This window comes from Cucurbita moschata, unplaced genomic scaffold (assembly GCF_002738365.1).
Source record: "Cucurbita moschata cultivar Rifu unplaced genomic scaffold, Cmos_1.0 Cmo_Scf00066, whole genome shotgun sequence".
Lineage (NCBI taxonomy): Eukaryota > Viridiplantae > Streptophyta > Magnoliopsida > Cucurbitales > Cucurbitaceae > Cucurbita > Cucurbita moschata.
This window is the reverse complement of record NW_019268582.1, coordinates 77,558-92,973: the sequence shown is the minus strand read 5'-3', so window position 1 is coordinate 92,973 and position 15,416 is coordinate 77,558. Positions and strand designations below refer to the sequence as shown.

General features: G+C 39.0%; 1 protein-coding gene across 1 annotated transcript; it reads right to left on the bottom strand.

Annotated features, from left to right (window-relative positions):
• Positions 1 to 12,347: 12,347 nt before the first annotated feature.
• Positions 12,348 to 13,046, bottom strand: LOC111437767. Its single transcript, XM_023075833.1, has one exon. It carries the CDS (start codon positions 13,044 to 13,046, stop codon positions 12,348 to 12,350), a length of 699 nt encoding a protein of 232 aa, XP_022931601.1.
• Between the last annotated feature and the right edge of the window lie 2,370 nt (positions 13,047 to 15,416).

The window sequence follows — 15,416 nt, the reverse complement described above, 5'->3', positions numbered from 1 at the left end:
AAACGAAATGAAAGATAGGTCCCATCATTTCATTGCATGTGATTGTTGCATTTAACCCTAATAGTGGGGTCACTTACTGATTATTTCTTTAAATACTCAGGTCATGTGCTACTACATTTTTCAGGTTAAGGCAAGGCATTCCTGTACGGCTGACGACGGCATCGCAACTCGAGATCATGGCACATGCATAGGCTAGTGGTATTTATTTTCCTAGACTTAGGATAGAATAGGATGTTTTAAACTTAAACGCTTATTTATTTTATTTTGGGTCTTTTGTTGTGTCGTTTTAAAGATATTTCGGGCAAGGCATTCCTGTGTTTTTAAGTTAAAGGTTATGTTTTATGGAATTTAAATGAAGTCTTCCGCATTCAATGTTTATGGTATGTATACAGTAGCGACCTTAAATTAAGTGGAAAATTTCGGGTCGTTACAATAGAAGGCTAAACAAAACGACATGTAAGGATCATTTTCCCTTACCATTCATTGATCAAATGCTTGATAGGCTCGCTGGAAAGTCACATTATTGCTTCTTGGATGGTTATTCAAGATACAATTAAATTACAATCAGTCTAGAAGATCAAGAGAAAAGCACATTTACATGCCCATATGGAATTTTTTTCCTTTAGACGAATGTCCTTTGGACTATGTAATGCTCCAGCAACATTTTAATGTTGCATGATTGTAAGACCCGAAAAAAAAAAGAAGAGATAATTATCACTCTCTCTCTCTCCACCTTCCCCCAATATCTACAGTACACTTCCTACAACTGCAAAATGATTTGGAAAAAAAAAGAAACTAAAACAAAAAATGGCAGATCATGAGAAGGGAAAAATCAGAGAAAGAAACACAGTAAAGATGACAGATTTTGGGAGAGAAGAATTGGAGATAACCTTCACTTCAAGCAGATTTAATAGAAATGGAAAGAGATGGAAAAGTAATCGGTAAGTTAGATCTCCTTTTCTTTCATTTTTGCCAGAGACGGAAAAGTTATCTTAGATCTCCTTTTCAATTATTTAGATGTTTGGACATCTGATCGAAAATCAAAATTGATTGAAAATGGCTTTGTGAATTGCATCTAAATTGAATCATCATTTTTAGGAAAGAGAAAAAATCATAATTGATGGATGCAGAGGTATTTTTACTGATGAAAATTAAAATAGATTGGATAGTGATTTTGGGAGAGAGGAGAAAACAGAATAGATTGAAAATAACTTCAGTTGATAGTAGTTTTTAGGAAAGAAAAGAAAACATAACAGATTGAAAAAGGAAAGATAAGAAAATAGAATAGAAAATGGCTTTGAGTAGTTTTTAGGAAAGAGAAAAAATAAAAAAAAAAAGATTGAAAATGGCTTCCGTTAATTGATAGTCATATTAGTGAGGAGAAGAAACAGAATTGATTGAATATTATTTTATAATTGCATATCATTCATGTGAAAGAAAAAGACAGAGAGGAGAAACAAAAGTGGTACAACAAATAAGGAAAATTGAAGAGGTGAGAAATTATTATTATTTGTACCAAGAGAATATAATATTATAACAAACCATAGTTGGATTGAATGATTGAAGCATCATGAAATAATATTGACATATTTTCAATTTAAGTTTTACTACCCAACAAAAATTTAGAAACAATGAAAACGTGGAATTCGATTTTTACTGAGACCGTTTTAGAGTTGTATTTCACATTGTTAGTTGGATGATTAATTGAAATGTTAACGAAAGGTGACGAACGGTTCGATATGAAGCGAACTCTAGCAACCTTTGGAGCAGCTCTCGAGGAACGGGAGCTTACGTTAATTAAATTAGGGAATACTTCGGCTAAGGCCAACCAGGTAAGTGGCCTTACTATAGGATAGGCTAAAAATTGTATGAGTTACGATGTTGTATGAACTATGTCATACGATGCGGTATATGAGTTATGATGATGTATGACTTATGATGATGTGTGGGTTATGATACCTGATGATGTGCTCAGTATATATATATTTTGATGAATGTCGTACTTGATATGTTTGATGCACTATGTGGCAATATGATGAGTATGATGATTGCGTGACGTTTACCTTAATATGATGATGTTTTCCATATTGAGCATGCTATATGATGATGAGTGCCATATTGCATCATGTCGTTAGATCGACACAGGACACAAACCTAAGAGCGTGAAAATGATATTTATATAAATATCCACGAGTATGTGTTACCTAGAGTAACAAAGAGATGAGACTAGAGGGTTGTGTCAGGAGAGACATTATGATGGATTTAGAGGGACCTCATGCATATTGTATGTTCATAAGCATAGGGCTACTTCCCCTAGAGATGATGAGTGCGGACGCGCACCGTATGATGAGCGCGTATGCGCACAGGTGCAAAAGCACACAGATGAGGGTGTTCATGAGGTGCATGACACTATGAGGTTCCGCTGACCTCCGTACGTCGCTACAGATTAGCTTGACCAGAGGGTCCAGGGGGTGTGCGAGCGCTCTGGGGATTCACACTCGCACGTGTGAGTCGTGTGTAGGGAAGTACTACACATCCAATTTTTCCGAGACTGGAGGTCACCCCTAAGATGATTAGAGATAGGTCCCTATTCATGATTGCATGTGTTTGCATTTGCATGGCCCCCTATAGTGGGGCCACTTACTGAGTATTCTTTGAAATACTCAGGCCGTGTGCCACATCATTTTTCAGGTAAAGGCAAGGCGCACTTGTATGGAGGAAGGCGACATCGCGAGCAGAGACTGTGACACGTGCATAGGGTAGATTCATATTTAAATTTCTAGTCTTAAGTTAGAATAGGTTGTTTTGCATTTCATTGTTTTAAATTATTTTGTATTTGTTTTTGTTTTCTCTAAATTTCAGTAATTCATATTTAAACACGTAAGACCATGGCTGTGTTTTCCAGAGAAGAAGTTGTTTTAAAAGTGTTTTTGAAGTTTACGTTATAAATTATGTTCATGTAAGAGTTTTATTTCTGTATTATAGATGAGCATGAGACGTTAGTAGCGACTCTGAGTATATGGAAATTTAGGGTCGTTACAATGATGGCCATTTTTAAGATATGGTAGAAACATTTATGGAGATATTCATGGATGACTTTTCGGTTTATGGAGAATCTTTTGAGACTTGTTTGTGCAATTTGGGGAAGGTTCTACAAAAATGTGAGAAGAAGAATCTTGTACTGAATCAGGAAAATGTCATTTCATGGTCAACGAGGGAATAGTGCTAGGCCACAAGATCTCAAGAAGAAGAATAGAAGTTGATAAAGCCAAGATAGAAGCTATCAAAAGATTGAATCCACCTATATTAGTCAGAGGATAAGAAGCTTTTTGGGCCATGTAGGGTTTTATAGAAGGTTTATTAAATATTTCTCCAAAATTGCAAAACCATTATGTAGTTTGTTGGAGACAAATAGAAAATTTGTTTTTGAGAAACAATGCATGACTGCATTCCAAGCATTAAAGAGCGCTGACCACAACTCCTATAATGTCAAGACCCGATTGGGATTCACCATTTGAGTTGATGTGTGATGCTAGCGACCATGCTGTGGGGGCAATGTTAGGACAGAAAAAGTGGAAGGTACTTCATCCTATCTATTATGCAAGCAAAACGTTGAATGAGGCTCAAGTGAATTATACAACCACGGATAAAAAATTGTTGGCTGTAGTATTCGCAGTTGAAAAATTTAGAGCTTATTTATTTGGAGCGAAGGTGAAAGTGCACACTGACCACGCAGCAATCAAAGAAATTTATGATGCATAAAAGAAAAGGTCAATAGCAAAGAAATTTATGATGCATTTTCGGATCCAAAAGTTACGTTTGGGATCATACCCAAAGAACCTTTTGCCCGAAGAGAAAAATTATCAACAAAAGAAGAGGTTTTTCCACGAATCCAAAAGTTACATTTGGGATGAACCTTTTCTTTTTAAACAATGTGGAGACGGCATAATGAGAAGATGCATTCCATACAACGAAATACCAACAATTCTTAAACAATGTCATGCATCCCCATATGGAGGCCATTTTGGAGGGTAAAGGACAGCAGTCAATGTATTTAAATCGGGTTTCTATTGGCCAATAGTTTTTAAAGATGCAAAAGAATTTTGCAAGAGTTGTGATCAATGTCCGGGAATCAATAAAAAAAATGAGCTACCCCTAAATTCAATTTTAGAAATGAAACTTTTTGATGTATGGGTCATTGACTTTATGAGACCATTTTCGCCATATTATGAGAATTTATATATTCTAGTGGCGGTCGACTATGTGTCCAAGTGGGTGGAAGCAATAGCTTGTCCATCCAATGATGGGAAGACCGTACTCAAGTTTTTAAAAAGAAACATATTCACTCGGTTTGGTGTACCAAGAGCATTAATCAGCGATAAGGGAACGCACTTTGTGAACAAATTGATGAATAGTCTTTTAGAGAGATCCAATATAAAACATAGAGTGGTGATACCTTATCATCCACAAACCAATGAACAAGCAGAGGTCTCCAACAGAGAAATTAAAAGTATTTTGGAAAAAGTGGTACAACCCAACAGGAAAGGTTGGTCGATGAAACTTGATGATGCATTATGGGCATACCGGACAACCTTCAAAACCCCTTTAGGAATGTCTCCTTACAAGCTAGTTTTTGGAAGGCATGCCATCTACCCCTAGAATTGGAGCATAAAACATTTTGGGTATTAAAGAAGTTAAATTTTGACTATTGCAACAGATGGAGACTTGAGGCGAATGCAACTAAATGAGTTGGAGGAATTTAGGCACCTAGCCTAACGAAAATGCTAAGATGTACAAAGAAAAAATAAAAATGTGCCTTGAAAACAAAATTAGGCCCAATGAATTTTACAAAAGACAAAGTATTGCTATTCAACTAAGGCTGAAATTATTCCCTGAAAAATTAAAATAAAGAGGAAAGGAGGTCTTTGACCGTGAATGGACAGAGACTCAAGTCGTATTTCGGTAGAGAAGTAAAAAGAGGCTCAAAGCTGAAAAATAAAATATTTTGGGGTAGAGGGAGTAAAATAAAATATTTTGTGGCAGAGGGAGTTGACTAGGGGTGTACATGGTCCAGAATGGGTTGGGTTGAAGGATTTTTTTGACCCAACCCAAAAGTTCGGGTTGGTTGGATTGGTAACCCAACCCAACCCTCTATTTTCGGGTTGGGTTTGGGTTGGTCCAAAAAAAATTAAAAATATTTAATTTGTATGACCTAAAATGATAAAACAATTGCTACCTATAAGTTTAGATAAAAAAATATCAAACTCTCTATTGCATTCATATTATCACCTATAAATATGTAAAGAATATGCAATGAATCAATTCCAAAGTTACCAAATCTAATTAAATTATCTACCTTCACAATATATAATCATTCAACAAAATGCCTACAAATTCACCTATAAATATGCAAAGAATATTCAATGAATTAATTCCAAAGTTACAACATTCAACAAAATACCTAAAAATTTAAAACTATCCAACTCTTATTGCAATCTTAATTCCTACAAAAGAAAAATAGCATTTTGAAAGTTAGTACCATTTTAAGATTGTTTGGATAAAGCATAGTGTAACTTTATATATTTTACTTACATTGAAAAATAATTATTCTTGCACGACGTTGATGGAGCTTGAAGGTCTTAAATCATCTGGAAAAATAAAATATAAATTGTGATATAACAATATAGAATACATCTTAACAAATAGACAATAAATAGATTTAGAGTTACGTGTCTCAATCTTATATCAAATTTCCAAATCTAAGTTGTTGAGGAATATCTAACTATACTGATTTTCTACCGATTCAATTTTGTGTACATATCAGAGCTTCCATTGTTTTAGGTGTCAAAGAACTCAGAATCAAGAATCCTCCTAGTCATACTAAATGCTGATTTAGGAGATACAGTCACATTGGAACGGCCAAAACATCTTGGGCAATTTTTGATAAAACTCTATATTTAAACTCATTTGCTTTCCACCATGCCAAAACATCAAAATTATCATCAAATTTTTCACTAGGATCAGATAAATATCGATCCACATCATTATTTAACTCGAGTGAATGTTGCTCTTCTCTTCTTCGTTTGTATCTTGATAATACTAATATTGAACCACTCAAATTCTCTTCATCAATTATGTCCATCTCCATACTCATGGACTTAGAAGTGAGTCTTGATTCTGATTGATGATGATCTTGAGCATTATCATAAAACTTGTAGTAATCATACAAACGAATTAAATAATTCTTTATGCCATCCACCATCACTTTAGCCATAGCATCTTCATAAATATTCAAAAAGCAAAATGATATGTAATCCAATTTGTAACGAGGATCGAGTACCACTGCTATGAATATCAACTTATTAATTCTTCCCACTGAGCCCCAATATTTGTCATACTTAACTTTCATATTTGAACGCATGTTACTTAAAACAGAGTTCACATTTGTACTCCACTGAATTAAAAGTTCTCGAATACCCCAAAGTTTATGAAAATTAGAAGTCACATATAAAGAACCACTTATCTTCATAGTGACATCATAGAAAACCTTTAAAAAACTTTACAAACACGGCATCGTTTGCGACCAAGTCCCTTCCCTTATCCTTCTCTTTTCCAAGGGAGGGGCCAACACCGTAGAAAGAAGTTAGGTATGACGTTCAACTGGGCGGTACTCTTTCCTTCCGTCTTCAATCATCAATGGTTGGTGGCCCTATTCTTTTGTTTCCATGATCCCCCTCTTTGAAGTAATCAACATAATCTAATTCTTCTTCCTCTAATACTTTGAAAGCTTTTTCAAGTTTCAAGGCATGATCAAGCATCAAATAAGTGGAATTCCATCGAGTCGCCACATCCAAACAAACAAGTGCTTTACATTTAATTTTTTCTTGTTCAACACGATCTTTGAATTTTGTCAATCTCTTGGGGGATGATCTAACATACCTCACGTCATTGCGAACACTAGAAATGGAGTCATGCATTTCTGTAAGCCCTTCATTCACAATCAAATTAATTATGTGAGCACAACACCTCATGTGTAATATTTTCCATCTAAGAGAAGTGAATTCCAACTTCTAAGCCTTCTCATAATATATGAAATAGCTATATCATTGTAACTTGCATTATCAACTATGATAGAGAAAACCTTATCGATTCTCCATTCCAATAAACAACTCTCAATAATCTTGCCAATAGTCCCTCGTGGTTAGCAACTTGACAAAAGTTGAGAATTCTTTTATACAAATTCCATTCTGAATCAATAAAATGTGCGTTGATTACCATGTAATTAATGTTTTGCAACGAAGTCCATGTGTCAAATATTCAATATGATTCCACAAGATCTAGTTTCGTTCAAGTAACGGATTCTAGCCAATTGAAAGGATCTTCTGATCAATCCAGAGATCATTTCGATTCCATTAGTAATGAGGATTCGGAATATCACACATTGATCAATCAAAGAGAGATTCAACAACTAAAAGAAAGATCGATTCTTTGGGATCCTTCCTTTCTTCAAACGGAACGAACAGAGATAGAATCAGACCGATTCCCTAAATGCTTTTCTGGATATTCCTCAATGTCCCGGCTATTCACGGAACGTGAGAAGCAGATGAATAATCATCCGCTTCCGGAAGAAATCGAAGAATTTCTCGGGAATCCTACAAGATCCATTCATTCTTTTTTCTCTGACAGATGGTCGAACTTCATATGGGTTTGAATCCTATTGAGAGGTTCACTAGAGATCAGAAATTGTTGGAGAAAGAACAAGATGTTTCTTTTGTCCCTTCCAGGTGATCGAAAAATAAAGAAATAGTTAATATATTCAAGATAATTACGTATTTACAAAATACCGTCTCAATTCATCCTATTTCATCAGATCCGGGATGTGATATGGTTCCGAAGGATGAACTGTCTAAAAAATCTTTCTAACTTCTTTTTTTCTTCTAGAGCTGAAATATATCTCTATCAATGGTTATTCTTGACGGAGGGTCAACTTAGGACATGCAATACTATAAAAAAAATTTGAAACCGTCATTCTCTACAAATTTAAATGATAGTTCATCCATAATTATTATCTTGGCACATGCTGCTCTACATCTTGTTTGACTAAATAATGAAGTAACAATATTACTACCACCCTTTCCATCTATTGAACGTTGAAAATTTAGACTGGTTTGTCCTTTGTCCTCCATCTTATATGTGTACTTTCTACACTGATTTTTTAAGTGCTTCCATAAGGTGCTAGTTCCATAAGAATTAGTATCACAAGCATACTCCTTAGCACAATAGTTGCACTTGCACTTCTTATTATTTGTCGCCATTCTTTCTTTTCTGGGAGTTTTGTGGCCTAAAAGTTCCTAAAACCACAAATCTAAGAACGATTAGGAAAACCCAATTTTTCGACCTCGGTTACTGACGACGGCGCTTAGAAAAAGTACAAAACCTACCTTGAGTTATTGTGCTTTCGTTAGGGATCCTTCTCGTGGTGGTAACTGATCGTTTGGTGTCGGTTTTCTGGTGGTTTGGGGCTCGTCGGAGAAGCTGAAAACTCACCGATGTTTATCCGTAATCTCTCTCTCTCTCGTATTTTCTTTCTTTTCTCTATTTTCAGGATTCTGATAGGTGCTGGGAGTCGTGGGCTGAAGGCTGGGCGAGGTGTGGCCGTCGTTTCGCGAGGGGTTCGCGAAACTCGGCGGTCGCCAGAAAACTCGCGAGTTTTCCAGCGACTGAGTTTTTTTTCTTTTTCTTTTTCTTTTTCTTTTTTTTTTCTTTTTCTTTCTCGAGTCGTTACATTATCTACCCCTGAAAAGAACGTTCGTCCTCGAAAGTCTCAAACGCTTGTACCAACTCGGGGTATTTTTCTCTTATTTTGGCCTCACGCTCCCACGTGGCTTCCTCACTGTGGTGATTCTGCCACAGTACCTTAACGAACGCAATGCTCCTATTGCGTAAGGTTTTTACTTCTCTAGCTAAGATTCTTATTGGTTTTTCCTCGTAGCTCAGATCTTCATTGAGTTGGAGTGGTTCGTAGTCTATTACGTGGATAGGGTCCGTAATGTACTTTCTCAACATCGACACGTGTAATACATCATGTACTCCTGAGAGGGCTGGAGGTAGGGCTAACTTATACGCTATTGGACCAACTCGCTCTAGGATCTCGAATGGTCCAATGAATTTAGAACTTAACTTGCCCTTACGTCTGAATCTTAACATACCTATCATAGGTGCCACCTTGAGGTATACTAGGTCCCCTATCTCAAACTCCAGGCTTTGACGCCTTACATCGGTGTAGCTTTTCTGTCTACTTTGAGCGGTACACATCCTCGCTCGAATTTTCTGGACAGCCTCATTGGTGAGTCGAACCAGCTTGGGTCCTACTAACTCTCTCTCTCCTACTTCGTCCCAACATAGTGGGGACCTACACCGTTTCCTGTACAGAGCCTCAAACAGTGTCATTCCAATAGTTGCTTAGAAGCTATTGTTATACGAGAATTCCATCAGGTGGAGTTTGAAATCCCAACTTCCCTTAAAATCTAGTATGCAAGCGCGTAAAATGTTCTCTAGAATTTGGTTTAAACGCTCCGTTTATCCATCTTTTTGGGGATGAAAGACGGTACTAAAGTCGAGGCGGGTACCCAATGCTTTTTGAAGTCCGCGCCAAAACGCTGACGTAAAGTGTGGATCCCGATCCGACACTATAGACACTGGGACTCCATTTAGTCTTACTATTTCTTTCACATACAGTTGTGCCCAATTGTCAACTGTATATGTAGCTTCCCCAGGTAGAAAGTGTGCCGATTTGGTCAACCTATTGACAAGTACCCAGATCATTGTATAGCCTCTGGACATTTTCGGTAAACCTATTATGAAGTCATCGCTATGTTTTCCCACTTCCACTTTGGTATGCTTAGGGGCTACAACAACCCTGCCGCCTTTTGTCTTGGAGCTTTCACTTGTTGACAAACTAAGCACTTGCTCACAAACTCGACCACATCCCTCTTCATGCTCTTCCACCAAAAGTGTTGTTTTAAATCTTGGTACATCTTAGTACCTCCTGGATGCATGGAAAATGGCGAGTTGTGAGCTTCCGTCAGTATCTCTTTCCTTAAATCTTCTATTGCTGGAACACATAAGCGTTCCTGATGCAATAGTTCTTCATCTGATGACTTCGAGAATCCATCTACTGGACTTTCGTCTAGCTATCCTAGAACTTTCTGTAGGTTAGGATCCTCTCGTTGGGAGGTAATAATTCTCTGCCTAAGTGTAGGTTATACCGTGAGTCGGGCCAGCTGTGTTATGACTCCCTCGATCACTACAGCTATGTTGACTGGCTTGAACTCTCTTTGTACCCTTACTTTCCTCGTAGTGAGGGCCGACGAGTGGACCGTCTTCCTACTCAAGGCATCTGCGATCACGTTTGCATTTCCAAGGTGGTACTGGATATCTACATCATAATTCTTCACCAATTCTAACAACCTTCTCTGCCTCATATTTAACTCTTTCTGGGTGAAGAAGTATTTCAAACTTTTGTAGTCGGTAAAAATTTGGGTTTTCTCTCCATACAGGTAATGTCGCTAGATTTTCAGCGCGAACACTACAGCGGCCAACTGTAAGTCGTGGGTAGGGTAGTTCTTTTCATATTCCTTAAGTTGACGAGATGCGTATACGACAACCTTGCCGTGTTGCATTAATACACATCCCAGTCCTTTCATGGAGACATCACTATAGATCACATACCCTTCTGAGCTTTCGAGTACTATGAGTACCAGGGCGGTTACTGATCTCTCTTTTAGGTTCTTGAAGCTTGCCTCACAATCATCATCCCATCTAAATGGTACCCTTTTTTTTTGTTAACGTTGTTAAAGGCGAGGATATTCTAGCGAAGTCATGCACGAACCTTCGATAGTATCCCGTCAATCCTAGGAAACTCCTTACTTTCGTTACCGTAGTTGGGCGTTCCCACTTTGTGAACGCTTCGACCTTGGTGGGATCTATAGATATTCCGTCCTTTGACACCACTGTCCTAGGAAAGAGACTTGTTGTAACCAAAATTCCCATTTGGAGAACTTGGCGTACAACTTGTGCTCTCTTAGGGTGGTTAGGACTTTTCAAAGGTGTTCCTCGTGTTCTAGGTCTGTTTTCAAGTATATAAGGATGTCGTCAATGAATACGATCATGAACATGTCTAGACATTCCTTGAATACCCGGTTCATTAATTCCATAAACACAGCTGGGGCATTGGTGAGGCCAAGTGACATCACTACGAACTCGTAGTGACAGTACCTTGTCCTAAATGCTATTTTGGTACGTCTTTTTCATTAATCCTAATTTGGTGGTACCCAGACCAAAGATCTATCTTGGAGAATACAGTTGCCTCTCTCAGTTGATCAAACAAGTCTTCTATTCTAGGCATAGGATATTTGTTTTTTATGGTTCTCTTATTTAGCTCTCTGTAATAGATGCACAGACGCATTGATCCATATTTCTTCTTAACAAACAACACTGGCGCACCCCAGGGGGACACGCTAGGTCGAATGAATTCTTTATCTAGTAAGTCTTGCAATTGCGCCTTAAGTTCCTTCAACTCTGCTGGCACCATGTGATAGGGTGCTTTGGAAATAGGCCTAGTTCCCAGCTCGAGTTCGATGACGAAGTCGACCGCTCGAAAAGGGGGTATTCCAGGTAAGTCGTCCGAAAATACATCCGGGAACTCGTTTACTATTGGCACATTTACTAGGGTCTTTTCCTTTCCTCTTACATCTACAGTACATGCTAATATAGCCCATCTGCCTTGTTGGACTAACCTCTTTGCTTTCATCATCGAGACTACCTTGGGGGTAATCCCGATACTTGTGCCTTTAAATTTAAAGGTAGGTCCTATCGGTGGTGAAAATTTTACTTCCTTTTTGCGATAGTCTATACTGGCTCGGTTTTCAGCTAGCCAATCCATGCCTAGTATGACGTCAAAATCCGTCATGTTTACCACCATCAGGTCAACGCTTAAAGTTTGGTTCCCTATGATTACTTGGTCATCTTTTACTCTATCCCTAGATACTAAGTCTACCCCCGTAGGGGTGCTTACAGACATTTCATGCAATAAGAGTTCTAATTCAACCCTGCTTGTACAACAAAAGGCATGGAAATAATGAAATGTGTGGAACCAGAATCAAATAAGGTAAAAGCGAAATGACCTAAAATGGATAGTGTACCTGTCACCACGTCGTCGGACCTCCCAGTGTCCTTGCTCGTTGACGCGTAGGCTCTAGCTTGAGCTCGCGGTGGTGCTAGTTGTTCTGTTTACTCTACTACTCTGGGCAGGTTTGCTTGTGCTGCAACGTTTTCGACCGTGCGGTTCACGGCGATGTGCCCCTCTTGACCACATCTATAACATGCTCGGCTGCCAGCCTGCACCTCCCACCGTGTAGTCTTCCACAGATAGTGCACCCTTCCTCTCTCCTCCCTCTGGCCCCATCTTGATTCCTGGGGTTCCTATCAGTACGTCGGGGAGGGTGTCGCTCATTCCATCTAGGAGCGGATATGTTATTGAAACGGTGCCTATGTGCTGGTGGTGGACGGTCAGAGCCTCCTGATTCATGTGGAAGCTTCTGCCCAATTACTACCGGCTCCTCACATCGTTTCTCATCCTTTGGTTTCTCTAAAGCCTTGGCAGTTCTCAAGGCTTCCTCATAGGTCTCTGGGTTGAACGCCTCCAACATGCGGCGGATTCTTGGTTTCAGACCCAATACAAACTTCTCTGTCATCTTTTCCTCAGTGTCCACCATGGACGGCGCAAATATCGTGAGTCTCTTAAACTCTCGGTTGTACTTCTGTACTGTGAGTCCGCCCTGTACCAAGTCGGTGAACTCCTGTTGTCTTTTAAGTCGCTCTGATTTTGGATAATATTCTTTAAGGAAGGCCTCCTTAAACCGTTCCCAATTCATAAGCCCCCCTTCTAGGTTAAGAAGGGTTTTGTTATCTCTCCACCATATCTCTGCGTCCTTTTGTAGGATGAATGTTGCACAGACGACCTTTTGGTTCTCTGGGCACTCCATAGTCTCAAAGGTGGTTTCTACCGCTGCAATCCACATTTGGGCTTCTATGGGGGTCTACTAAGGAACCAGTGAATGATCGAGGGTCATATCTCTTGAAATCCCTTATCCAGTTTGAACATCTAATAGGTTGTGGAGGGTTTGCTGGGGTGTTGGCCAGTGCCAGTGCCTGTGCTTGGACTTGTGCTGGGCCTGTTCCTGAGCCTGTTGTAAATTGGCTTGCTGAGTGGTTACCAAGGTTTGAATTAGGGCTTGGATGGAGTCACACATTAACTTAGTGTTAGCATCTACTCCAGCCGCCGGGGGTGCAGCTTCAGGTGCGGCTTGGAGTGGTAGGGCAGGCTGGGGTGGATGTTCAGCTTGTGGTGGAGGCTCAGCTTGTGGTGGAGGCCCAGCTTGTAGTGGAGGCCCAGCTTGAGGTGGTAGCTCAATTGGTGGTAAGATTGGGGGCTGCGTAACTGTTACCGACCCAATTTCTAATCTTTCTCGAGGTGGGCCCTCTACTGCCACACCTTGTCCTATTTCTCTATGACGAGGTTGCCCCCATCCTCGTCTTCTTCTTCCCCTTCCTCTTCTTCGTCCTCTGGGCATGATTCTATAAACATATATAAGGTTGCTTAAGTCTAAGACCTTAATACTATGCATATATAAATAACAATAAACACAATATACAATACATCGTAACGCCACAGAAGTAAACACTCATAATGCTATACATCATATCATGCTCATTGATAATTACTTAAAATACCCTAAAAATTTCAGTAACATCCACATCATGAGATTATGCTAAACATCACATATACTAAGTTCACATCATACTCCAAACACAATTACTAAACATGCCACACGTCACATCGTACTTCTTAAATAAATACGTGAAATATCACAACAATTTCAGTGATATTAAGATAAAAATGCATGCGGGTTTTAAAATATTTCTCTTTTCGTATATTATGCAAAGCGTACCTCACGGTGACGGGGCATCGACGTTGGGACCATGGAGCGTGCCAAGCCTACATCGTAGGCTAGTCTACATAATCTAAAACCTAGAGCTCTGATACCAACTGTAACGACCCTAAATTTCCACATATCTAAAATCGCCACTAATGTCTCATGCTCATCTCTAATGCAGAATATAACTCTAAGAATGCTCATCTTTATTAACGGAAAAATTTTAAACTTCAAAATACGTTAAAACATTAGAAAACACTGCTGGACTTACGTGTTTCAAACATCATACTTGAGTTCAAAATAAGATAAAAAAAAAACAATTACAAATTAAATAATTTAAATAAATAAAATGTAAGCACCCTATCCTAACCAAGTTTAGGAATTTTAAATATGCAACTATCCTATGCATGCGCCACAGTCTCTAATCACGATACCACCGTCAACCGTACATGGGCGCCTTACCTTGCCTTTACCTGAAAAATAATATGGCACACGGCCAGTAAGTGACCCCACTATAGGGGCCATGCTAGTGCAAACACATGCAATCATGAATTAGGGACCTATCTGCAATCATCTTAAGGGTGACCTCCAGTCTCGGACAAATTGGATGTGTAGTACTTCCCTATACACGACTCACACGTGTGAGTGTGAATCTCCAGGGCGCTCGCACACCCCTTGGATCCTCTGGTCAAGCTAATCTATAGCAACGTCCGGAGGTCAGCGAAACCCCATAGTGTCATGCACCTCATGAACACCCTCATCTGTGTGCTTTCGCACCTGTGCGCATTCGCGCTCATCATATGGTGCGCGTCCGCACTCATCATCTCTAGGGGAAGTATCCCTATGCTTATGAACATACAATATGCATGAGGTCCCTCTGAGTCCAATTATACATCTCTTCTGACACAACCCTCTAGTCTCATCTCTTGGTTACACTTTGTAACCTGTGCTCGTAGATATTTACATTAATATCATTTTCTTACTCTTAGGGTTGTGTCCTATATCGATCTAACGACATGATGCAATATGGAAAACAACATCATAAGGCATGTTCAACATGGAAAATATCATCATGTTAATAACATCGTCATGCATACATCATACTCATCATAGAAGCCATTAAGTGCATCAACTATAACATGTACGTCATGCATCGAAACATAAATAACGTACATTTAACAAACATCACAACACAACGTCATACTCACACATCATCATAATTCAAACAATCTTTGGCCTATCCTATAGTAAGACCACTTACTTGGTTGGCCTTGGTCGAAGTACTCCCTAAATAGCTAAATGTAAGCTCCCGTTTCGTGAGAGCTACTTCCTACATTGCCGGGGTTTGTTTCCTATCACACCGTTCGCCACTTTTCGTTAGTATTTCACAATTAATTTACTAATAATTCAATAAATGTG